The 27,307-nt window shown below is 45.7% G+C and overlaps 1 protein-coding gene across 2 annotated transcripts in view; it reads right to left on the reverse strand.

Annotated features, from left to right (window-relative positions):
• The window catches only part of LOC144484380 (NACHT, LRR and PYD domains-containing protein 3-like), a 70,591-nt gene extending 43,539 nt beyond the window's left edge, over positions 1-27,052 (reverse strand). Inside the window, exons 1-5 of one of the 2 annotated variants that reach the window (XM_078202903.1) lie at positions 26,457-27,052; positions 22,789-22,984; positions 20,878-21,040; positions 12,910-13,005; positions 4,792-4,958 (exon numbers count right to left, since the gene is read on the reverse strand). In XM_078202903.1, the coding sequence (XP_078059029.1) occupies positions 4,792-4,958; positions 12,910-12,973 (231 nt within the window). In that variant the 5' untranslated portion in view covers positions 12,974-13,005; positions 20,878-21,040; positions 22,789-22,984; positions 26,457-27,052. The remainder of the gene's footprint in view (positions 1-4,791; positions 4,959-12,909; positions 13,006-20,877; positions 21,041-22,788; positions 22,985-26,456) is intronic. The other variant, XM_078202901.1, reaches the window with a different exon arrangement.
• Between the last annotated feature and the right edge of the window lie 255 nt (positions 27,053-27,307).

Below are 27,307 nucleotides of genomic sequence, written 5' to 3' on the forward strand. Positions count from 1 at the left end.
TCATCAAAAGTTTAAGTCAGGGACATGCGGCAAGGTCAAACTTTTAAAATCATACTGAATGTCAGGGCCTCGCATGCTGTCAACAATATTACATTTGTTTTTCATCTCCTTCAATGTTGCTAACATGAAAGTAGAACATAGAACATTACAGCGCAGTACAGGCCCTTCGGCCCTCGATGTTGCGCCGACCAGTGGAACCAATCTAAAGCCCCTCTAATCTACACTATTCCAATATCATCCATATGTTTATCCAATAACCATTTGAATGCTCTTAATGTTGACGAGTCCACTACTGATGCAGGCAGGGCATTCCACGCCCTTACTACTCTCGGAGTAAAGAACCTACCTCTAACATCTGTCCTATATCTCTCACCCCTCAATTTAAAGCTATGTCCCCTCGTGCTAGCCAACACCATCCGAGGAAAAAGGCTCTCACTATCCACCCTATCTAATCCTCTGATCATCTTGTATGCCTCTATTAAGTCACCTCTTAACCTTCTTCTCTCTAATGAAAACAACCTCAAGCCCCTCAGCCTTTCCTCATATGATTTTCCCACCATACCAGGCAACATCCTGGTAAAACTCCTCTGCACCCTTTCCAACACTTCCACATCTTTCCTATAATACAGCGACCAGAACTGTACGCAATACTCCAAATGCGGCCGCACCAGAGTTTTGTAGAGTTGCAACATGACCTCCTGGCTCCGAAACTAAATCCCTCTACCAATAAAAGCTAACACATCGTACGCCTTCTTAACAACCCTATCAACCTGGGTGCCAACTTTCAGGGATCTATGCACATGGACACCCAGATCCCTCTGTTCATCCACACTACCAAGTATCTTACCATTAGCCCAGTACTCTGTATTCCTGTTACTCCTTCCAAAGTGAATCACCTCACACTTCTCCGCATTAAACTCCATTTGCCACCTCTCAGCCCAGCTCTGCAGCCTATGTCCCTCTGTAACCTGCCACTTCCCTCCGCACTGTCGACAACTCCACCGACTTTAGTGTCATCCGCAAATTTACTAATCCATCCTTCCACGCCCTCATCCAGGTCATTAATAAAAATGACAAACAGCAGTGGCCCCAAAACAGCGGCACACCACGAGTAACTGAACTCCAGGATGAATATTTCCCATCAACCACCACACTCTGTTTTCTTACAGCTAGCCAATTCCTGATCCAAACCACTAAATCACCCTCAATCCCATGTGTCCGCATTTTCTGCAAAAGCTTACCATGGGGAACCTTATCAAACGCTTTGCTGAAATCCATATACACCACATCAACCGCTTTACCCTCATCCACCTCTTTGGTCACCTTCTCAAAGAACTCAATAAGGTTTGTGAGGCACGACCTACCCTTCACAAAACCGTGCTGACTATCCCTAATCAAATTATTCCTTTCTAGGTGATTATAAATCCTATCTCTTATAATCCTTTCCAATACTTTGCCCACAACAGAAGTAAGGCTTACCCGTCTATAATTACCAGGGTTGTCCCTACTCCCCTTCTTGAACAAGGGGACAACATTTGCTATCCTCCGGTCTTCTGGCACTGTTCCTGTTGACAATGACGACACAAAGATCAAAGCCAAAGGCTCTGCAATCTCCTCCCTTGCCTCCCAGAGAATCCTAGGATAAATCCCATCCGGCCCAGGGGACTTATCTATTTTTACCCTTTCCAGAATTGCTAACACCTCCTCCTTATGAACATCAATCCCATCCAGTCCAACAGCCTGCATCTCAGTACTCCTCTCGACAACACTGTCCCTCTCCAGTGTGAATACCGACGACAAATATTCATTTAGTGCCTCTCCTAACTCTTCAGACTCCACGCACAACTTCCCACTACTGTCCTTGACTGGCCCTAATCTTACCCTAGTCATTCTTTTACTCCTGACATACCTATAGAAAGCTTTAGGGTTTTCCTTGATCCTACCTGCCAAATACTTCTCATGCCCCCTCCTGGCGCTTCTGAACTCTTTCTTTAGGTCCTTCCTGGCTAACTTGTAACTCTCAAGCGCCCTAACTGAGCCTTCACGTCTCATCTTAACGTAAGTCTCCTTCTTCCTCTTCACAAGAGATTCCACCTCCTTAGTAAACCACGGTTCCCTCACACGTCTGCTTCCTCCCTGCCTGACAAGTAGTAATGCATGCACTCTGTACACTGTTATCATAGGGCTCAGGTTTCCCAAGAAGAAACATATTTGCTTTTCATTACTGAAGAAGCTACTTGACAAATGGCGGTCGTCCACAGAGGGGAAAAAAATGTTTTTTTATTCACTCCTCATCGCCAATGCAGTCAGCCTCCAAATCCACTTTCCCATCACCAGAAACCGTTTACTGAAAACCAAAAGGAAGAGCCGCAATCACGACTTACAGCAAGCAAGTCTGTATCCCAGGACCAGCAGTCCGACTAAAGCCTCCGCTCAAGCAGGAAGTTTGTACTTCAAAAAGCTGACAGGAGATCTAATGACAATCTCCCATGTCCCTTATGGCTGTCATAACACTCGTCTATGCAACTCATTGAACCAGGGCTAGGCCTCTGGTTTGATTATAATGGTGGAGTGATGGATAAGCAATGCTGCACCTGATAAATCTATCACATTTCACAAGGGCAGAGCATCGCACAACACCACACCCACTCCTCAGTTTAAAGAGCTACTTCATCTCCAACACAGGCTGTGCGCTGAGTCTTACCAACACTGTCATGAACAAGTGAATCTGCCACAAGCTCAGCCTGGAAAGTTCAGTCAACAATCGTGCTGCCAAGACATTCCTGATTGGGAAAATTTGCCTCTTTTCCTAGACTATTTCAGAGGGCAGTGAGTAGTCAACCACATTTCTGTGTGTCTGGATCCACATACAGGCCAGCTTGAGTCAGGACAGCAGGTTTCCTCAGCTAAAGTCACAGGTAAGATGCCTGAAGATTGAAGGGTGGCAAATGTTGTGCGTTTGTTTAAGAAGGGTTGCAGGGAAAAGCCTGGGAACTACAGGCCGGTGAGCCTCACATCTGTAGTGGGTAAATTGTTAGAAGGTATTTTGAGAGACAGGATCTACAGGCATTTAGAGATGCAATGACTGACGGGGACAGTCAGCGTGGTTTTGTGAGTGGAAAATCAGGTCTCTCAAATTTGATTGAGTTTTTTGAAGGGGTAACCAAGAAGGTAGATGAGGGGAGTGCAGTTGATGTTGTCGATATGGACTTTAGCAAGGTCTTTGACAAGATACCACACGGTAGGTTGTTGCACAAGGTTATATCTCATGGGATCCAGGGTGAGGTAGCCAAATGGAGACACAATTGGCTTGATGACAGAAGACAGAGGGTGGTTGTATAGGGTTGTTTTTCAAACTGGAAGCCTGTGACTAGTGATGTGCCTCAGGGATCTTGGTCTACTGTTATTTGTCATTCATATTAATGATTTGAATGAGAATTTAATAGGCATGGTTAGTAAGTTTGCAGATGACACCAAGATTGGTGGCATAGCGGATAGTGAAGACAGTTATCTGGCATTGCAACGGGATCTTGATCAATTGGACCAGTGGACTGACGAATGGCAGATGGAGTTTAATTTAAATAAATGCAAGGTGATGCATTTTGGTGGATCGAACCAGGGCAGGACTTACTCAGTTAATCGTAGGGCGTTGGTGAGAGTTACAGAACAAAGAGATCTAGGGGCACAAGTTCATAGCTCCTTGAAAAAGTGGACAGAGTGGTGAAGAAGGCATTCGGCATGCTTGGTTTCATTAGTCAGCACATTGAATACAGGAGTTGGGATGTCTTCAAGTTGTACAAGGCATTGGTACGGCCACATTTGGAATACTGTGTACAGTTCTAGTCACCCTATTATAGAAAGTATATTAAACTAGAAAGAGTGCAGAAAAGATTTACTAGGATGCTACTGGGACTTGATGGTTTGAGTTGTAAGGAGAGGCTGGATAGACTGGGACTTTTTTCTCTGCAGCGTAGAAGGCTGAGGGGTGATCTTATAGAGGTCTATAAAATAGAGGTGCACAGATCAGCAAGATCGCCAATATCTTTTCCCAAAGATAGAGGAGACTAAACTAGAGGGCATAGCTTTAAGGTGAGACAGAAGAGATACAAAAGGGTCCAGAGGGGCAATTTTTTCACACAGAGGGTGTTAAGTTTCCGGGACAAGCTGCCAGAGGTAGTAGTAGAGGCAGGTACAATTTTGTCTTTTAAAAAGCATTTAGAGAGTTACATGAGATGGGTATAGAGGGATATGGGACAAAAAGGCACAATTGGGACTAGCTTAGGGGTTAAAAAATGGGACTGCATGGACAAGTTGGGCAGAAGGGCCTGTTTGCATGCTGTAAATCTCTATGACTCTATAAAGGGCCTGAGTGAAACAAATTGGTTTTGACGAAATATACAAACTGCCACAGTGAGATCAAAGCATGTTTCATGGTGTTTTAAAGCTCCGATCCCGCAAGGGCGCCTTTAACACTGGTTTACGCAAGCACCTGAGTGGACCCAGTAATATCCCAATAAACTGCGTGGTGAGTGCAGCCAAGCTGCTGTCCCCGTGCGTGGGGAGTACAGTCGAGCTGTGAAGTTTCCCTCTCCTCATACCTGGGTCTGGTGTAGACTTAAAGACAGGAATATTATGAGTCAATAACTCCATTATCAGTGCAGCGTGTGATTCCTTGTCTGCTGGAAGATTATCTGGACAGAACCTGCTCTTTTACCATCATTTGGCAATATATCCTGAAAGTTGTGTACTGATAGGAATAATGGAAACTAATTCTGTATTCCTCCCACTTACCCCATGTTCTTGTCCAGTGAAAATCCTCTCGTATGTTAATGTTAAGCTGACTCCATCCACTCCTCCTTCCATCGCCTGCTTTAGTCTGTCCCGGTAGAATTTTGTCAATTGGAACAACTGGTAATCATCACAGTTTGTCAGGAACTGAGGGATTGTGGAGTTTGGATCTGTGAACACAAATGGAGAAAAATAAACACGTCAATGAGTTTCTATCCATGTTGTTACACTTCACTTTACAAGAAGCAACTGAAGCCCCCTGTGAACCGTATTATCAAACACTTTCTGGGAACACAGAAACATGATTCCAACACCTGGTGTTGTGAGACTTCTTACTGTGTTTAACACACAAACATTCAGTGAAAGCATATTTGACCTTAACCCTGTAACGAACTTAGCCCCAAATCCATGAACATCCATCGTTAAAAGAGGCCATTAATTTCAAATATAAAATCAACATTTTTTTAATTCTTCACTGGATGTGGGGGTTGCTGGTAAGGCCTGAATTTGTTTTCTTTCCTAAATTTCCATTGGAGGGAAACTTGCAGATAGTGGACTTCCCATATACCTGCTGCCCTTGTCCCTCAAGGGTGACAGGTCGTGGATTGGGAAATGTTGAAGGAGCATTCAACAAAATTACCATCACTGAATCTTCCACTGACAATATTCCCTGGGTTACCATTGAGACAAAACTGAACTTGACAAGCAATATAAATTCTGTGACGACAAGGGCAGGTAAGAGGCTGGGAATTCTGCAGCAGATATTTCTCATTTCCTGATTCCCCAAAGTCTGTTCACTGTTTAAAATGCACAAGTCAGTTAAGTGATGGAATATTCATCTCTTGCCCCAAAGAAACCAGCTCCATTGACATGCAATAAGCTCAACACTATTAATGACAAAACAACATGCTTGATTGACAACCACTACAGCAAGTTCCAAGCCCATGAACTCTACCCCCTAGCAGGGTGGAATATGTATGGGAACACGACCACATGAAAGTTCTCCTCCTCCCCATCCTGATTTCGAACCATATCCCACTTCTTTCGTCAAAATCCCGGGACTCCCTTCCTAATATACTGTGGGTGTACCTGCACCACATGGACTGCAGAGGTTCAAGTCAGCGGCAGCTCATCACCAACTTTCAAGGGAAGATAGGATGGGTAATAAATGCTGGCCTCACCAACAAGGCTCAAATCTTTATAATGAATCTGAGAAAAATGCTTCACCTACTTCCATAGGAACGTAAGAACTCGGAGCAGGAGGAGGCCATCTGGCCCCTTGAGCTGCTCTGCCATTTAGTAACATCATGGCTGATCTTTTTGTGGACTCAGCTCCACTTACCCGCCCGCTCACCATAACCCTTAATTCCTTTACTGTTCAAACATTTATCTATCCCTGCCTTAAAAACATTCAATGAGGTAGCCTCAACTGCTTCACTGGGCAGGGAATTCCATAGATTCACAACCCTTTGTGTGAAGATGTTCCTCCTCAACTCAGTCCTAAATGTGCTTCCCCTTATTTTGAGGCCATGCCCCATAGTTCTAGTTTCACCCGCCAGCGGAAACAACTCCCCTGCTTCTATCTTATCTACTCCCTTCATCATCTTATATGTTTCTATAAGATCTCCCCTCATTCCTTTGAATTCTAATTATTATAGGCACAGTCTACGCAGTCTCTCCTCATAAGCCAACCCTCTCAACTCCAGAATCAAACTAGTGAATCTCCTCTGCACCCTCTCCAGTGCCAGTATATCCTTTCTCAAGTAAGGAGACCAAAACTGTACACAGTACTCCAGGTGTGGCCTCACCAGCACCTTAAAATGCTGCAATGAACCCTATCTCTGATTCAGCATTAGTTTCCTGGAGATGTCTGGCATGTTGTTCTCTAATTTACTGTAAATTCTGATGCAAAGTATTTGACATATCCCCATTTCCATATTTTCACTGACAATATCACGATTATCAGTTTTCAGAGGGTTTACATTATTACTAACCACCCAAACGTAACTGAAAAAAATGTGTTGATTTAATATCACTCGCAAGTTTCCTTCGATGCTCCGAAAATATGTGTTTTCACTCTTTGCTGTTCTTTCAAGGTAGCAGAATCTACACTAATTTTGTATTGTGTAAAAGGGGTGTGAGGAACAGGTAACTACGCCGGAGTAAGACAGAGACTGAGAGCAGCAAATTTGCTTCAAGTGGGATTTCAGTGCTGGGGAAAGAGGTGTGGTACACATAGGAATGATTTTAAGTTAATTAAATGACCAATTTAATTAACTAAATAACATAAGGACCAATGGCAGCATTGGTGCTATGTTGCAGCTGTGGAAATGTGGGAGCTTTTGGAAAGCAAGGCGATTCCTGACAAACACGTCTGCAGAAAGTGTAAGCAGCTGGAGGAAATCCAGATCAGGAATACTGATCTGGAAGCTGAACAAAAGACAAAGAACAACAAAGAACAAAGAACAATACAGCTCAGGAACAGGCCCTTCGGCCCTCCAAGCCCGCGCCGCTCCCTGGTCCAAACTAGACCATTCTTTTGTATCCCTCCATTCCCACTCCGTTCATATGGCTGTCTAGATAAATCTTAAACGTTCCCAGTGTGCCCGCCTCCACCACCTTGCCTGGCAGCGCATTCCAGGCCCCCACCACCCTCTGTGTAAAATATGTCCGTCTGATACCTGTGTTAAACCTCCCCCCCTTCACCTTGAACCTATGACCCCTCGTGAACGTCACCACCGACCTGGGGAAAAGCTTCCCACCGTTCACCCCATCTATGCCTTTCGTAATTTTATACACCTCTATTAAGTCTCCCCTCATCCTCCGTCTTTCTAGGGAGAACAACCCCAGTTTACCCAATCTCTCCTCATAACTAAGCCCCTCCATACCAGGTAACATCCTGGTAAACCTCCTCTGTACTCTCTCCAAAGCCTCCACATCCTTCTGGTAGTGTGGCGACCAGAACTGGACGCAGTATTCCAGATGCGGCCGAACCAACGTTCTATACATCTGCAACATCAGACCCCAACTTTTATACTCTATGCCCCGCCCTATAAAGGCAAGCATGCCTTATGCCTTCTTCACCACCTTCTCCACCTGTGACGTCACCTTCAAGGATCTGTGGACTTGCACACCCAGGTCCCTCTGCGTATCTACACCCTTTATGGTTCTGCCATTTATCATATAGCTCCTCCCTACATTATTTCTACCAAAATGCATCACTTCACATTTATCAGGATTGAACTCCATCTGCCATTTCTTTGCCCAAATTTCCAGCCTATCTATATCCTTCTGTAGCTTCTGACAATGCTCCTCACTATCTGCAAGTCCTGCCAATTTTGTGTCATCCGCAAACTTACTGATCACCCCAGTTACACCTTCTTCCAGATCATTTATATAAATCACAAACAGCAGAGGTCCCAATACAGAGCCCTGCGGAACACCACTAGTCACAGGCCTCCAGCCGGAAAAAGACCCTTCCACTACCACCCTCTGTCTTCTGTGACCAAGCCAGTTCTCCACCCATCTAGCCACCTCCCCCTTTATCCCATGAGATCCAACCTTTTTCACCAGCCTACCATGAGGGACTTTGTCAAACACTTTACTAAAGTCCATATAGATGACATCCAAGGCCCTTCCCTCGTCAACCATTCTGGTCACTTCTTCAAAAAACTCCACCAGGTTAGTGAGGCATGACCTCCCTCTCACAAAACCATGCTGACTGTCGTTAATGAATTTATTCCTTTCTAAATGCGCATACATCCTATCTCTAAGAATCTTCTCCAACAACTTCCCCACCACGGACGTCAAGCTCACCGGCCTATAATTACCCGGGTTATCCTTCCTACCCTTCTTAAATAACGGGACCACATTAGCTATCCTCCAATACTCTGGGACCTCACCTGCGTCCAGTGACGAGACAAAGATTTGCATCAGAGGCCCAGTGATTTCATCTCTCGTCTCCCTGAGCAGCCTTGGATAGATTCCATCAGGCCCTGGGGATTTGTCAGTCTTTAAATTCTCTAACAAACCTAACACTTCCAACTTTGTAATGGAGATTTTCTCCAACGGTTCAACACTCCCCTCCGAGACACTCCCAGTCAAGACAGTGTGCAACATCAGGCAGAGAGAGAAATAGCCTATCACTTTGTTCCAAAAGAATATAGTGAGGGGGATTGACACTGTTCACTGCAGTAAAGAGCAAGAGTGAAAAAAATGTTGCCTGCCAAGTGCCAGGTTGAGGCAGAAGAATGGGTCTAAGACGTGTGTTCTTCACTTAAATAAAGAGGTAGCAGGTAAAAATGGCAAACATTGATAGTAGGAGTTTTTACAAGTATTCAAACAAGAAGAGAGCCGGTACAGTTGGTGCTGGTCCTGTGGAGAGTGGCAATGGGGAGAGACGAGCAGATAATAATGAACTGGCGGATGAAGTGAACAAATAATTGGCTGCTGTCTACACTCTCGAGGCTACAGAAGCATTCAGTAATAGCTGGAGGACAGCTATTAGGAGAGGAACTTGATGAAGTTGCAATCACGAGAAGGATTGGTGCTGAGCAAACTGCTAGAGCTGAGGCTGACAGATCTCCAGATCGAGATGGCATTCATCCTTGGATCTCAAAGAGGTGGCTCATGAGGTACTGGACACATTGGTGTTAATTTTCTAAAATTCCCTAGTTTGTGAAACGGTTCCATCAGGCTGAAAACCAGATAAATTTAACCCGTGTATTCAATAAGGGATGGAGGTTAAAAAAGATACTATAGGCCAGTTACTTTGACTTCTGTCACACGTAAAGCATTCAAATCGATCATTAAGGTGGTTATACCTGGACACTCAGAGAAACTCAGAAAATCTGGAAGAGTCAGCATGGAAAGGGAAATCGTGCTGAACTAATTTACTGGAGTTCTTTGAAGGATCAGTGACACCGTGGATAAAGAGGAGCCTGTAGACATGCTGCACTTGGATTCCAGAGGCCATTTGAGGAGGTGCCACATCAAAGTTTTGTGGAAAATAAAAGGTGACAGTGCAGGGAGTAACATAATAGTATTGATAGAAGATTGGCTGGCTGGTAGAAAACAGAGTATTAATGAATGGGTGCTTTATGCAATTGGCCGGCTGGGACCAGTGGAAAGCTGCAAGCGTCTATGCTGTGGCATCAACTTGTTACAATTTTTATGAATGAAATAGACGAGAGAAGCGAAGGCATCAAGGTTAAATTTACAAATGATACAAACATCGGTAGAAAAGGTTCTTGTGAAGAGGATATAAGGAGGTTGTGCATGGGTGAGTAAGTAAAACTGACAGATGGAGTATTATGTGGGAGAATGTGAATCTGTTTGCTTTGGCAGGGAGGATAAAAGAAACAGTATTCCTAAACAGGAGAATGGCTGCAGGATTCTGATGCATTTGGATTTGGGTGTTCTCGTGCATGAGTCAGAAAAAAATAATTTGCAGGTACAGCAAGTCATTGAAAGGCGAATGGAATATCGTCCTTTATTTTGAGGGAACTTGAAGATAAAAGGATATTATGCTTCAGATTTACAGGGAATTGGGAAGACCACATCTCAAATGGCTGATGAACAGCGGATGGAGTTTAATTCAGATAAATGCGAGACGATGCATTTTGGTAGATCGAACCAGGGCAGGACTTACTCAGTTAATGATAGGGCGTTGGTGAGAGTGACAGAACAAAGAGATCTTGGGGAACAGGTTCATAGCTCCTTGGAAGTGGAGTCACAGGTGGGCAGAATGGTGAAGGCGGCATTTAGCATGTTTGGTTTCATTGGTCAGAACATTGAATAAAGGAGTTGGGATGTCTTGTTGAAGTTGTACAAGACATTGGTGAGGCCACACTTGGAATACTGTGTGCAGTTCTGGTCACCCTCTTATAGAAAGGATATTATTAAACAAGAAAGAGTGCAAAAAAGATTATTTACGAGGATGCGACTGGGACTTGATGGTTTGAGGTTTAAGGCGAGGCTGCATAGACTGAGACTTTTTTCCCTGGAGCGTAGGAGGCTTAGGGGACATCTTATAGAGTCTGTAAATTAATGAGGGGCAACTTTTCCCAAATGTAGGGGGGGTCTAAAACTAGAGGGCATAGGTTTAGGGAGAGAGGGGAGAGATACAATTTTTTCCACAGAGAGTAGTGAGTGTCTGGAACAAGATGCCAGAGATGGGAGTGGAGTCAGATACAATTGTGTCTTTTAAAAAGCATTTAGAAGTTATATGGGTAAGATGTGTATGGAAGGATATGGGCCAAACGCAGGCAATTGGGACTAGCTTATTGGTTAACAAAAAAGGGTGGCATGGACAAGTTGGGCCGAAGGGCCTCTTTCCATGCTGTCAACCTCTATGACTCTATGAATATTGTGCCCAGTTAATGAGCTCATTATGTAACAAAGATATTAGTGCATTAGATGCTATTGAGAGGAAGTTAACTGGACTGATACCCAGAAGAAGCGGGTTATCTTATGAGGAAACGCGAGAAAGACTGGGCTTGTTTCTTCCAGAGTCTAGAAAAGTGAGCAGCAACTTGGTTGAAGCTTATAAAATCTGGTATTGACACCGAGGACATGGAAAGGATGTTTCCCCTTGTGGGTAAGTCCAGAACTAGGGGACACTATTTTAAAATAAAGTTGTCTTTTTAGGTCAGAGATGATGAGATTTTTTCTTCTTTCAGAGGGCTGTTGATTTCGAAACACAAATAGATCAGTGATGGTCCTATTGAATGGCAGAAGTGCTGAAGGGGCCGAATGGCCGACTTCTGCTCCTATTCCATATGTTCGTATCAATTATTTGTTCTCACTTTTCCACTTATCTTTCTATTGTCCTTGATAGGTTCATGGTACAGACGTTAGGGCCCTTTCTTCTGAAGCCGAGAATGAGAAACCCCACTCCTGTTCCAGCCTTGCAGTTTCACATTGACCAGCCTCTTATTCCCCTCCTGACCTGACCCAGCACAGAACAATCCAGATATCACTCACTCATGCTTTGTTTTTCACTCCAGTGCGTCAGTTTTAACAGCTCCTCTATGAACATCTTTCCATCTGTGTCACTACTTCAAAACATGCATCTTTTTGGTCTTTCCTCCTTCTCAAAGACGATCCCATCAGTTCCAGGATATTCTTTCCTCTGGTACGAGGGAGCTAATTTACCATTTGTGATGTGCCAGGGCTGTAGAAGAATCTGTCTATTCCCCTGACAACAGAATCTCCAACCACTATCACTCTTATTTCTGTGGCCCACGTCACACTGTTGCTCAGGAACACTCTGCTTGAGTCACCCTTACAATGCCCACTTCCAGTTGTCGATTGGACAGTCTGAGTACGTCGGGGCTCCCTCCACCTGTAAATGTGATCTCACTCTAGATCAGGCTTGTTCACCTTCACAACTTGAGGATATATATACATTTTTAATCACTCAAGAGGCCAAATCTTGGAGAGATAACAGGAGGAAGGTCCTGATTTTTTTGTCTGAGACAGTGGGGACGAGTGTGAGTACATACGTTCAGTCTCAATTTTCTCTCTCACTCTCACCACCCCACACAGATACATGGTCACTCTTTCTCCCACACACCCTCATTCATTCACACATCCCTTTAGTCACTGTTCTCACGAAAATGACAAACATTCTGTCTTAAGCCCCGATTCGATTTTACCCGACTAGACTTCACCCACCCCAGCCCTGCCACGCCTGTTCCCTCCCACCGGGCTGCAGCCTCACTGCACTTTGCCCCACCCAGAGATACCTTTGCTCCTTTTTCACACCAGCCTTCAGCACGCTGTTCACTGCGTCACCAATCATGGATTGTTTCTCCTATTCACACTCGCTAGTCAGCCAATCAGCAGCAACGGGAGAGAGAAACAACCTCTGATTGGAGGAGCAGCTCCAAGCAGAATCTTGAATTCGAACCCAGCTGTTTGACAACAATTTGAAAACTGCCTCCGGGGCCGCGTAGAGGAGCTTCACAAGTCACACCCGGCCCCTGGGCTGAACTTTGGATCAACCCGCTCGAGATGGTGACTCACTCCCACTTTCTACTCAGTCCCTGTCCTGTTCCCTCTTCCTGTGTGAGCAGCAGACAAGACAGGAATTATATTTGTATTGTTTGGTGATCCTACCTGTGTCCATTCTCATTCGTTTTGAAGATGTTGAACATTCTCCCCTGTTTGAACCTTCAGCCATGATATTGACAGACGTTCCCTGATTCTGAGACTCTGTAATGAGGATAATATCAATGTCAGGATCAGATGTAAATATTAAAATCAGAAGCAGAGCGTTGAGATCTTCACTGATGTGTAAAATATATTTCAGAATATTACAATTGCACATGTTACCACGATATTAGTGGCAGCTGTTTCACAAAATACCAGTCACCCTCATCAGGTCCCTTGAAAAATCCTTTTCCCTTTCAATCCTCTGCCCCATTTCCAGTTCCCACTTCCCTCTCCAAAGTTATTGAACATGTTGTTACCTCCCAAATCCAGCACCATTTTAGCAGGAGCTCCATACAGTTAAGTTTGCACCCTGCCGCTGCTGTTAAAATCACAAATACTATCCTATCCGACTCTGACAAAAGTCAGTGAAGTATCTTCATTCACCCGTCTGCAACCTTTAACGTGCTTGACCATGTTATCCTTCTCAACTCCTGCCTCTTGTCGTGCAGCTGAGTGGAAATGCATCAAAGGCCCCGGTTCAATTCTTATCTATTACTTTCCATCCAGAGAATCAGTGACATTGCTTTCTCTTGCCACTCCCACATCATTATCTCTATCATTGGCCCTCTTCTATTCCTCATCAACATGCTGCCCCTCGGTAACCTGGCAGCAGGTTCAACATGCAAACTGCTGATATCCAGCTCTACATTCTCACTGCTCTGAAACTCTGCTTCCTGAATCCTGACTAACTCACACCACGTCTCAGTTCATTCACCTGTGTTCACCAACTCTCACTGTCTCACAGCCTGACAACAGCTCAATTTTAAAATGCTCAAACTAGCTGTTCAATCTCTCCATGGCCCCTCTCTTCCTATTCATGCAGCCTACAGCAGCCCCAGAAGCCAACAACATCTCTACCTTGCCCAATCTGACAAGTTGTGTATCTTGAGAATAATTTGTCCACAATCCAGGCCAAGTCCTGAGCTCCGGAATTCCCTCCCGAAGCCTCTCGGCTGCTTTACTTTTCCCTCTTCTCAGATTCACCTTAAAAAGATTAACAATCTGACTAAAATTAGTCACCTGCCCAGCTACCCCTTCGAATGTTTTATGTATTTGTTTTCCCACTGAATTGTTCTCTTGTTGAGTGTTTTGGGATGTTTTGCTACGTTAAAGGTGCTATACAAATGCATGTGGCTCCATATTCTCCACTCGTGTGGATGTGTCAGTGTCTGTGTCCCTGTACCTGTATCCCTAATCAAACTCAGCTATTGTCCTCTCCTTTCTCCAATATGGAAATGGAAAAGTGATTCAGACATTTAATTTCTTCAAATTAGAATTGGAAGTTATTCAACAGCAATAATTTACAACCAAGGTTTAAAACCAGCAATGTAAAATGCAGTTACCCGTTTCACTCTTCATCTCAGAACAACTCAGATTTCCAGTGTGTCTGACTTTGTGAAAACAATATCCCAAAGCACAAATTCATTCTCCCTTTTGGGTCTCTTCAATTTAACACTAAATTTACAATATCATTCTAGCGAGGCTCTGTAATACACATCTGGTCATCTGAACAGATCCGGGTTTATTCCTCATCAACCCCAATGACCCGGCCTCGCCCACACCGAGCCAGCATCAGTTATTGGGTGAAGCCACAGTGACTTTCAAGAGCGCCGCAGAAATTTCTCAGTGCATGGAAATGGCTGCCATGCAAAAGATATCCAGAAGACCAATGGTGGTGAGCAGGAGGGGGCACTGCATCAAGTAACAAAAGAGGCAGCAAGAAGAAAGGTGAAAGCAATAGAATGTGTCAGGTGTTGAGGGACACACTATGTGGATCATTGCAAATGTTTTGATGCTGTTTGTCACCACTGCAACAAAAAAGGGGCGTTTAACAAAGAGCTGCAAAGATGCTAAAAGCAAGTCGAAGGTGGAGCAAGGGAATTCAAATTTGAAAAAGCATCAGTCAGCTACACATCACCTGGAGAGCTCAGAGCACATACAGGAGCAAAGGATTCCATATAATTCCATAAGACTTCAGGTAGTAATGGATAAGGACAAGAGTGGCCCTCGGTTCTATTGGACGCGGGACAAATACATCCAAATTAGACAGGAACAGGGGAATGCGGATTGGGAGCGGCTCTTTGAGGGCAAATCCACGTCTGGCATCTGGGAAGCTTTTAAAGGCCAATTGACTGAAATGCAGGAAATGCCTGACACGGAAAAATGAAGGATGGAAATGCCAGAATTCGGGAACCTTGGATGACAAGGAAAATTGTAAGCTCAGTCAAAAAGAAAACATACAATAGGTCGAGACAACTAAAAAACTGACAAAGCCCCTGAGGAGTAGAGAGAAAATAGGAAGTAACTTAAACGCCAAATTAGGAGGGCTAAAAGGGGCCATAAAACATTTTTAGCAAACAGGGAGAAGGAGAATCCCAAGACTTTTATGCATGTATTCGGAGTAAGAGAGTGGCCCAAGAAAGAATAGGCCCACTCATGGGCAATAGAGGGAAGTTATGCGTGGAGTCACAGGAAGGCGGTGAGATCCTTAATGAGTACTTTGTATCCGTATTCATCAAGGAGATGGACGTGAAGGATGTTGAGGCCAAGAATAGGTGTGTGAACACTCTAGGGAATGTCAATATATCGAAGGAGGAAGTGGTAGGTATCCTAAATTACATTAAGGTAGACAAGTCCCCGGGGCCAAATGGGATCGACCCCAGTTTAGTGTGGGAGGAAAGAAACAGGGGAGTAAAAAGATATCTTCACATCCTCTTTAACCACAGGCGAGGTTCCAGAGGACTGGAGAATAGCCATTGTTGATCCCTTGTTTCAGAAAGAAAGCAGGCATAATCCAGGAAATCAAGGGTTGGTGAGCCTAACGTCTGCGGTGGAGAAGCTATTGGTGAGGATCTGTGCACATTTGGAAAAATTGACGAGTTTGTGTCAGGCAGCATGGTTTTGTAGGGGAAAGTCATGTCTCACCAACTTGATTGAGGTTTTTGAAGAAGTGACAAAGATAATTGATGAGGGAAGGGCTGTGGATGTAGTTTATATGGACTGTAGTAAGGTGTTTGACAAGATCCCACATGGCAGACTGGTACAACAACCGAAATCACAAGGAATCGGGTGGGCTGGCTGGATGGAAACAGAACTGGCTTGGTGACAGAAGACAGACGGCAGGATGTTACGCTGCGCTCCTCCCAAAACTGTAAAATCCAACCCAAGGTCAACGGACCTTTCCATGGTCCACCCCTCGGCTTTCCGATTCCCATGGTGGGCGGAATGGGAAAATTCACCCCAGAGAACAGCAGGGAAAGGGTATTTTTTCAGAATGGTGACCTGGAGCTCGTAGTGTTCTGCAAGGATCAGTGCTGGGACCTATTTTGTTTGGAGGAAAACGTGGGTGGTCTGATTAGTAAGTTTGCGGGTGACACGAAGATTGGTGGAGAGGGTAATAGTGCTGAGTTTACAACAGGATATAGATAGATTGGAGTCTTGGGCACAGAAATGGCAAATGAAGTTTAATCTGGATAAATGCGAGGTAGTGCATTTTGGAGGATCATGTTTGTGTGTGAATTGTACTGTAAATGGCAGAACCCTTTGGAACATTAAGACACAGAGGGATCTGGGCGTGGAGGCCCACAGTTCCCTAAAAGTGGCAACATAGGTGGCCATAGTTATTGAGAAGACACATGGCCGGGGCATTGAGTACAAGTGTTGGCAAATCATGTTGCAGCTATAAAAAACCTTGGTTTGGCCGCATTTGGAGTATTGCACACAGTTCTGGTCGCCACACTACCAGAAGAATGTGGAAGCTTTGCAGAGCACAAATAAGGTTCAGCAGGCTGTTGCCTGGTCTCAAGGGTGTTGGCTGTGGTGAGAGGTTGAATAAACGAGGATTGTTTTCACTGGACAGCCAGAGGCTCAGTGGAGACCTGATAGAGGTTTAGAAACTTATGAGATGCATAGACATGATGCAAATTCAGAAGCGTTTCCCCAGGGTGCAAGTGTCAATAAAAGGGTTCAATGTGAGAGGGGGGCAAGTTTGAGACAGATGTGCAGGGGAAGTTTTTCACGCAGAGAATGGTTGGTGCCTGGAACATGCTGCCTGAGGAGGTGGTTGACGCAGGCACATTTGCAACATTTAAGGGCATCTGGATGGGTTCATGAATAGGGAAGGAATAGAGGGATACAGACCGAGTAAGGGCAGGAGGGCTTTTTAGTTCAGTTAGTGCATCATAATTGGCACAGGCTTGGAGCGCCGAAGGACGTGTTCTTGTGTTGTACTTTCCTTTGCTCGAGGAGCACTCTTACAACATGTTTAATGTGAGTGAGGGGCATGTAAAACCTATTTATGCAATAGCAGAGGTCGGTGGAAAACAAACCATGATGGTGATGGACACGGGAGCCTCTGCATCGGTGATCAGTGAAAGGACCAACAAGACAACTTGGGACTCGAACAAGGCGCCAGCCCTTACTCAGACAGGGATCAAACTTCAGATGTACACCGGAGAGCCCATACCATTGCTTCCGGTGTTAGACATTGCACACAACAGAAAAGAAGAACACATGTCCGTGTGGTAAAAGGGAAGGAGCCTTATCTATAGGGCATGGCTGGCTCAGTGATGTTCTGTAGAACTGGGATGAAATAAAGCACACAAAGGTGACAGAGGATGGCATTCAGAAATATTCTGATGAACTGGGCACATTGCGTGGCACTATAATTAAGTTGTTTGTTGATCCACAGGCTATCCTCCTCGCTTTTTCAAGTACAGGACAGGGCCCTACACCATGAAAGGTAAAGTGGGGGAGGAGTTTGATTCCAAGCCTTTGCAGCCACTCGATGAGTCCATTCAGTTGGGGAGCATCAAATATCCCTGTTATTAAAAATGATGATACTATGCGTACACGTGATTACCTGGAGGCCTGGAGTTCTGTTTTCAAACCGTGCTGGGAACAATGGATAATCTGTTACAAGGTTTTCCTCCTGTCGCAGTTCATTTTTATGACATCTAATTACAGGGAAAACTGAGGAGGAACACCTCAGCACCCTGAATCAAGTGTTAGAGTCTTCAGAGGCAGGATTGCATCTGAAGCGCAGCATGGGAATTTTCCAGGCACAAACTGTGGAATATCTAGGTCACAAAATCATAGTGCAGCGTTCATCACTTGTGGAGGAAAAAAGCTCCAGATCCCAATCATGTGTCCGAGCTCAGTTCATTTTTGGGTTTGATTAACTATTACGGGAAGTTTTTGCCAGACCTTACAGCAGTGTTGGGACCACTGTATATACTGCTTCACAAAGAAACCAAATTAAAGTGGGGGTCAGCATAAAAGAAAGCTTTCAAGGATGTGAAGGCTCTGCTGCAATTAGCTAATCTGCTCGATCACTTTGAACAAGACAGGAACTCATTCTATCATGCAATGCCTCATCCTACGGTGTTGGGGCAGAACTCCCTCATCTGATGGAGGACAGGTCAGAGCAAGCCATTGGTTTTGCAGCTCATACGCTGACAGAAGCTGAGAAGGGATATTCTCAGTCAGACAAGGAAGGTGTAGCCATCGATTTCGCTGTGAAACATTTTCATCAGTATCTTTATGGTCTTTCATTCACCATATGCACAGACCATAAGCCATTGATGAGTCTTTTCAGTGAATCCAAGCGCATTCCCCCCAAGGCCTCAGTGAGAATACAGCACTGGGCTCTCACACTGTCACCAAACCAGTATAACATGGTGATCAAGGCTGGCAGGGAAGGACAATGCAAACGCAGATACAGACACATGTCGTCTTCCTTTACCAATGTGCCGACCACAGGAAGAAAATGCTGCTGTGGCAAGGACTGCCAGTGAACTCTGCTTTTGGAGTGGATGACAGACATTCCTGTTTGGATTCTCAACCTACTCCTACACCCATAAATCCACATCAACTTTATATGCTGCTTCCTTTGATCTGACACAATCCTTGCTTTGTTTCCATTAGCCATGATTGGAACACATTCCTTTCTGGGTTTCAGATTGTATTGCTATTGTAAACTATGTATTATTTCTATAAATGTTTGACATTGTCTGACAAACTTTAAACGTAGTTTTCCAGTCCACCACAGCCAATTTGATCCTCACACCATCAGAGTTTTTGTTTTAATTTAATGCCCTAGTTTCTAATGCAACTTAATCACTTTCAAACTTAAATGTAAAATTCTATCATGAATTATACTGTGAATGGCAGAACCCTTGGGAACATTAACATATCTCGGGACCTGGGCATGCAGGTCCACAGTTCTCACAAAGTGGCGACACACGGTGGCCACGGTGATTAAGAAAGCAAATAACATGCTTGTCTTCATCAGCCAGGGCACCGAGTACAAGAGCTGGGAAATCATGTTGCAGCTATATAAAACCTTGGTTAGGCCACATTTGGAGTATTGTGTGCAGTTCTGGTCACCACACTCCCAGCAGAACCTGGAGTTTTGAGAGAGTGCAAAGAAGGTTCACCAGCACGAGGGTGTTGATTATGAGGAGAGATTGAATGAACTCGGATTGTTCACACTGGAAAGATGGAGGCTGAGCAGAGACCAGATAGAGGTCTACAAAATTATGAGGGGCATAGACGGTGGGAGTGTCAATTACAAGAGGGCACAGGTTCAAGGTGAGGGGGGGTAAGTTTAAGAGAGATGTGCAGGCAAACTGTTTCACGCAGAGAGTGGTGGGTGCCTGGAATGCACTGCCTGAGGGAGGTGGTGGAAGCAGGCAGATCGAGTAAGGGCTGGAGGTTTTTTTTTGTTTCGTTAGGGCATCAGGATCGGCACAGGTTTGGAGAGCCGAAGGGCCCTGTCCTGTTCTGTACTTTTCTTTGTTCATTGTTATGATAACACTTTCCGAGATCATTCATTTACATATTTAGTCTCCTGTTTTTCGATTCCCTAGTTGGTTCTTCAATATACTATTCTAGAAAATGGCTCAGGATACTTTCAAACAATTCATCCCCCACAACATTAGTACTAATTATGTTTCACCGAGTCTCGATGTAGATTGATTACTGCATTACCCTTCTTAAACACACCTCGAACTTCCTGACGTACCGGAGATTCACATTCCATCTGCTGCTGGGTGACCGACAAACACTTCACACCAATGGATTTTGCCCCTGGCTGTTTCTTAGGGTCACCCAACTGATTTTACACTTCGATCTTCAAGAACTAAAGGTCACCTCTGACTGCACGACTAAAGCCCTCTTTAATTAACATAATTGCCCCACCACCTGCTTCCATGTTTAGCCTTGCTGCTTTGTCACTTGCCATCTCAGTTTCGAACTTCCTTGCCTGTCTGCAAGAGTGTCTCTCTCTCCCCCTCTCTGCTTTTCCTTTTCTCCTTCATTCCTGTCTGTGTCTGTTTGCCCTGGTCTCCCTCTCCTTCTGCCTTGCAGATCTGATTGCTTTTGTCTATCTCCAGAATCCCGCCTCTCACATGGTGATCCCCTCGCCTGGCCCCCACCCATCCGATTTCTCTCCACTAATTGGTGTCCGTACTTCTGCCTCTGGTCCTGAGATCAGTCAGATTGTTACCGCGGCAACACAGGAAATCCATCAGCAAATATAACTGAAAACGGAAATAACAAAACCACCATCACACACCATCAGTTCAGTTCAGAGGAAGATTAACCCAGAACAGTCAGTTTGTTTTAAATTAACACTGAAGCTGCAATTCCAATATTGCACAACTGATATAACAAGAACAAACACTGCGGTTTTATTAAATTAAAGTTTAAGGAGACAAAAACTGATCTGTTTGACAGTAAATAACACTTTATATCCGAGATAACTGGACTCAGTGCTCAGACTCTCCATACCTCTCACTCAGCATTTCTGACCTCACCTTGTAACCTTTCTGCACTGTCTACAGGACCAGAATAAATGCAACTTTCTCTCACCTTCCTCTCCAGAAAATATACGGAAGTTCTTTCAATCTCAAGGTCTCTCTCTGGTTGGCACTCTCACAATCCTGTGCTGGTTCACCTTTTAGTCCCGCAGTCCACACTCCTTGCTTACTTCCAGCTGTGGATTTTCTCAATCAATCCAGCATTCACCGGAGATCTGATTAAAGCAGGAGAGAAAAAAAAAGACAAATAGTGCCAGGTGAACGAGAACGACAATTTTCTCACTCCCAGGTCAGCCCATAAACCAGACCCGAAAGAAAGATTCAATTAGACGGTTGGAAATGTTTCAATTAGAATGACAATTTCCTCAATCCTGGGACAGTCCATCTAGTGAAGCGAACAGGGAATTTCAATAGGAGTGTTGGAAATGTTTGAATTAGTGTTTTCATTGGACACATTAATGAAGGTTACACAGTGTCTGATCAGACTACCCTAATTTTCAATATGGGGTTTCATAGAATTCCGACACTGCAGAAGGAGACCATTTGGCCCATCGAGTCTGCATTGACCACAATCCCACCCAGACCCTATTCCTTTAATCCCACATATTTACTCTGTTCATCCGCTGACACTTGGGTCAATTTAGCACGGCCAATCAACCTAACCCCCACATCTTTGGACTGTGGGAGGAAACCCGAGCACCGGAGAAAACCCATGCAGACATGGGGAGAATGTGCAAACTCCACACAAAGAGGGCAGAATTGAACCCGGGTCCCTGGCGCTGAGACACACCAGTGCTAACCACTGTGCCGCCTATATGGTTTTTTGAGTGAAAAACAGAAAATCGCCATTTTCTCCCCAAGCTAAGGATGAATGTTCAGGAAAAGTGTGTGTTTGAAAAGTGTAACAATAACCACAGATGTTCTCAGTGTTATGAAGCAGTTAATTCTCTCTATTCAGCCCAAAATCACCCAGATACACTCAGTGTTATAATGCCCTCTCGGTATTCAGGTTAGATCACCCAGATCAAGGGGCGGCAAGGTGGCACAGTGGTTAGCACTGCTGCTTCACCGCGCCAGGGATCCGGGTTCACTTCCCAGCCTTGGCTCACTGTCTGTGTGGAGTTTGCACATTCTCCCCGTGTCTGCAGGGATTTCCTCTGGGTGCTCCGGTATCCTCGCACAGTCCAAAGATGTGTGGGTTAGGTTGATTGGCTATGCTAAATTGACCCGAGTGTTAGGGAGATCAACAAGGTAAATATGTGGGGTTATGGGTAATAGGGCCTGGATGGAATTTTGTCGGTGCAGAATTCATGGGCCGAATGGCCTCCTTTTGCAATGCAGGGATTCTATGATTCAACGATATTTTCAGTGTTGGTGGTCTGTTTTCAGACCAGAATCACCCAGATATTCCGTGTTATAATGCTGTGTGTATTCAGACTAGAATCACCCCGATATTCCGTGTTATAATGCTGTGTGTATTCAGACCAGAATCACCCAGATATTCCGTGTTATAATGCTGTGTGTATTCAGACTAGAATCACCCCGATATTCCGTGTTATAATGCTGTGTGTATTCAGACCAGAATCACCCAGATATTCAGTGTTATAATGCTGTGTGTATTCAGACTAGAATCACCCAGACATTGTGTTATAATGCTGTGTGTATTCAGACTAGAATCACCCAGATATTCCGTGTTATAATGCTGTGTATTCAGACTAGAATCACCCAGACATTGTGTTATAATGCTGTGTGTATTCAGGCTAGAATCGCCCAGATATTCTGTGTTATAATGCTGTGTGTATTCAGGCTAGAATCGCCCAGATATTCTGTGTTATAATGCTGTGTATTCAGGCTAGAATCACCCAGATATTCTGTGTTATAATGCTGTGTCTATTCAGCCTAGAATCACCCAGATCTACTCAGTGTTGAGGCTGTTTCTATTCAAACACTGTTATTCGTTAACCGTTTTCTCTCGCGTGCAGACGGCAGGCTGGCGCATGCGTGTTGCCGGCTGTGACGGTCTATGTGCATGCGTCACCAAGACCAGCGTTTCAATTCTTTCCATCTTCTCATAGGTGCATCTAGATGTCAATCATTATCCAATAGAAAGCTCAGTTCTAGTAATGCTCATTGATCGACAGAATTAAATCCAGGAAATACTGGAGAGAAAAACAGAGAGCAAAATGAAAGAGAGAGCATGGTTTCTCATCAGTGTGAACACGTTGATGGGACATCAGTTCCTCAGAACGTTTAAAGCACTTCTCACAATCTAGGCATTTGAAAGGTCTCCCCCCCAATGTGAACTCACAGGTGTGCAGCGAGATTAGAAGATGTCTTGAAACCAGCCCCACAATGAGAGCATCTGAACAGTGTGAACAAGTTGATGGGACATCAGTTCACTGGAACTTTTATAGCACTTCCCCCAGTCCCACAGGGCGGCACAGTGGTTAGCACTGCTGCCTCACAGCGCCAGGGTCACAGGTTCAATTCCTGGCTTGGGTCACTGTCCCCGTGTCTGTGTGGGTTTCCTCCGGTTTCCTCCCACAGTCCAAAGATGTGTGGGTTAGGTTGATTGGCCATGCTAAATTGACGCTAGTGTCAGGTGGTTAGTAGGGTAAATAAGTAGGGTTATGGGGATTGCCGTCGGTGCAGATGCGATGGGCCAAATGGCCTCCTTCTGCACTGTAGGGATTCTATGGTTCAGGGAGAGAGAGGGAGAAAGAATGAAAAACAGAAAGAAAACGCGAGAGAGAGAGATCTTCCCTTCCTTCCAAACACCTTGTGACTGACTCCCTCCCTATTTCTTCAATCTTCCCCATTCAGTTTTCCTATTCTCCACTGCTCTGACCCATGAGGGACAACATTAATTTTCATTGATCAGACTCTGTTCCAACATCAGCAGCAGTTAATTGAGGAGCCTCACCACATCAAGGAACCACAGCAGGTATTTACAAACTCACAGGAACAGGAGTAAGTGAACACTACCGAGTGTTTGCACTGTCGTTCAATGAGATTATTGTTCATTTGTTAGTGAACAGAATCTGTCAGGGTGGCAATTCACTGAACAGCCACTGCTCAATTTGTCAAAATAATTACAAATTTCAGAAACCATAAATTTGTACAAAGTTTGTTCTAACCACTGCAACCTGCAATTAGTTCCCCTCCACCTCTCAATCCATCTCTGCCTCCCCCCCCATCTCAATCCATCTCTGCCTCCCCCGTCTCCCTCCACCTCTCAATCCATCTCTGCCTCCCCCCGCTCTCAATCCATCTCTGCCTCCCCCGGCTCCCTCCACCTCTCAATCCATCTCTGCCTCCCCCCCCTCTCAATCCATCTCTGCCTCCCCCGTCTCCCTCCACCTCTCAATCCATCTCTGCCTCCCCCCGCTCTCAATCCATCTCTGCCTCCCCCCCCATCTCAATCCATCTCTGCCTCCCCCGTCTCCCTCCACCTCTGCCTCCCCCGTCTCCCTCCACCTCTCAATCCATCTCTGCCTCACCCCCCTCCCCGCCACAACCCTGTCCCTTCTCCCTCCAAGGGGTGCAGCAGCTGCTGACAGGGAAAGCCCTCTGCTCTTAGCTAAAATGAGGGGGGACATTTCTGCAAGGTGACTGACTGTGGACTGTTGGCATCCGAGGGAAAAGTCCAGAGATTGAGATGCCAGTGAAATTCTGCATCTTGCAATTCGTATCTTAACCAAATAAACCAAATCAACAAATTGAGGGATGAATTAAAATGCAGCATCCTAAAAATGAACAGAATCTCGAAGGAAACTTAAACAATAAAGCAAACTATAATGAAAGGGGTTAAAAACACACTCCAGCCCTCAGTGCCCACCAGGTAAGGAAAGCCTCTATGTTGCCAGCAGAGATCACATGCTGCCTTTCACCTGGCAGTGAACATAGCTGCAGTAGATGGGAAAAGAGTTGGGACAGACGACCCACTCAACTTCCCGTTGCCTGGACCTATTAATGGCCAGCTTGGCCAAGTCCAGGAGCAGGCATATGAGGAGCTTCTCCCCCATTCCCGTCCCCCTCCATGACGGGTGCCCAAAGATCGACGCTTGGGGCTGAAGTCCCACCAAAAAAGAAATTTACACATTTCTCAAGAAACTAAAAATGAAGTGCAGCCTTTGACAACTTACATATATGTGGTCTATGGACTCCACAAGGCTGCAAATTCACAGACGTATTTTTAGTCTGTGAACCAATTCAACCTGTGACTGTATGGTGTTGCTGCAGGCAAACCCCTCCACCCTAGGTCCTGATGATAAGGGGGAGGCCTCGCTCATGAATGGCCATCCACTGGGGACAATACCTGGCAGACGGCAACAAGACATGCCAGGGTGCGTCCAGACTGCGGGCAAAGTCAGAGAGGTGAAAGTTGTGCAGTAGAAGCCCAGACAGGGCAAAAGGGTGGAGGGGGGATTTTCATGAGACACAAACATTGTGGGTACCAGTTCTTCGCTCTCTTTAGAGATAGAGTGACAAAACACGTGTTGCACTGTGAATGTGCACATATCCTCGTATTCAATCAAGCTCTCAGTTTCCTTGCATTTGTTGCTTGCGCGGCTGTAAAAGCAATTTAGTTTCATGTTCTACAAATGCTCACACAGGGCCCAGACTGAATTAACTAAGAGATCCATTGCTGTGTTTACTCATACCATTTAGATGGTGTTTACACAGACACGGCCTAGATTGTAATAACAGATCTTTCTGTGAAACATTGAATCATCCAATTGCTGCAGTGCAGGAGGAGGCCATTTGGTCCATCCAGTCTGTACCGCCCACAATCCCCCCCAGACCCTCTCCCCGTGTTGACCCTGCTAATCCCCCCGACACTGAGCAGCAACTGAGCCTGGCCAGTGCCCCTGTGCTGCTGATGTTTGGAGAGTGTGAGGAAAGGGCCGCAGACACGGGGAGAATGTGCAGACTCCACACAGACAGTGAGCCAAGGCCGGGAATTGAAGCCGGCTCCCTGGCGCTGTGAGACCGCAGCACCAACCACTGAGCCACCGCGCCGCCCACAATGTAACTGACCGTCCCCGCTCTGTTAATATGATACAAAGACGGGCTGTATTTACACAGGAAACCGCCATTTTAATCCTCAAGCTGAATGTTGTTGGAGTTGAAACTTTTTCTGGGCCGTTAATTCCTCAAACCCGGAAATACCCGGATACGCACCGACAAAACCGCAGTGCGCCTGCGCGCAATAGGAAGCGGGCCGCACCCTCCCGGAGTGAAGTTGGCGCAGGCGCACTCGGGGCGGCGAGGGCTGGTTTCCGGCGATTGGTCAGCTCCCGGTCACGTGCTGTGAGCGGGCAGTGACTTCAGACCCCCCTCTCCAGCCGCGCGCAGAAACCGTTAACGGCCGCGCCACGTGACCGCGGGCCGCTCTCACTGAGTGGGCGGGACCTCACTGCACCCTCATTCCCCATTGGTGCGTTCTGCTGTCCGTCAAATGAACACAGCCAATAGGAAGCCGCTCCAGCAGAATGATTGGCAGCCAGTGCGCGGGCGCACTCGGGCAGCTTGTGATGAAGCAGCGACTCGCTGCCACTGGGGACAATCCCAGTCAGCGAGAGTCGGCGCCGCTGAAGCGGAGACTTTTTCTCTTATTTAATTCCTTACCGTGACTCAAAGATTCGGTGTGAACGCCGCTGGGAAAGCCCCGCACACGCAGTGAGAAACGGCGCGGCGCCTGAACTCCGCACTCGAGACGACGGCGGCGGCTGATTGTCCCGCTCGCCGATTGGCCAGATCCAGGTCACGTGCTGTGCGTCGGCAGTGACGTCACAACGCCCCCTCCAGCCGCGCGCGGAAACCGTTTAACGGCCGCTTCCAGCCACGTCACTGGGTGGGCGGCACCTCATTGCGTCATCATTCAGATTTACATACAGCATGGAAACAGGCCCTTCAGCCCAACTTGTCCAGGCTGCCCCTGTTTTTAAACCCCGAAACTCGTCCCAATTGCCCACATTTGGCCCATATCCCTCTAGACCCATCTAACTAAATGCTTTTTAAAAGACAACATTGTTCCCACCTCGACTACTCCCTCTGGCAGCTCGTTCCAGACACTCACCACCCTCTGTGTGAAATAATTGCCCCTCTCACCTTCAACCTCTGCCCTCTAAGGTTTAGACTCCCCGACCTTTGGGAAAAGACATGAACTATCCAGCTGATCTGTGCCCTCATTATTTTATAGACCTCGATAAGATCACCCCTCAGCCTCCTACGCTCCAAAGAAAAAAGTCCCAGTCTATCCAACTCCTCCTTAGAACTCAATCCATCAAGTCCCGGTAGCATCCCAGTAAATCTTTTCTGTACCTTTCTAGTTTAATAATATCCTTTCTATAATAGGGTGACCGGAACTGTACACAGTATTCCAAGTGTGGCCTTACCAATGTCTTGTACAACTTCAACAAGACGTCCCAACTCCTGTATTCAATGTTCTGACCGATGAAACCAGGCATGCCGAATGC

Source organism: Mustelus asterias, unplaced genomic scaffold, assembly GCF_964213995.1.
Source record: "Mustelus asterias unplaced genomic scaffold, sMusAst1.hap1.1 HAP1_SCAFFOLD_102, whole genome shotgun sequence".
Classification (NCBI taxonomy): Eukaryota; Metazoa; Chordata; class Chondrichthyes; order Carcharhiniformes; family Triakidae; genus Mustelus; species Mustelus asterias.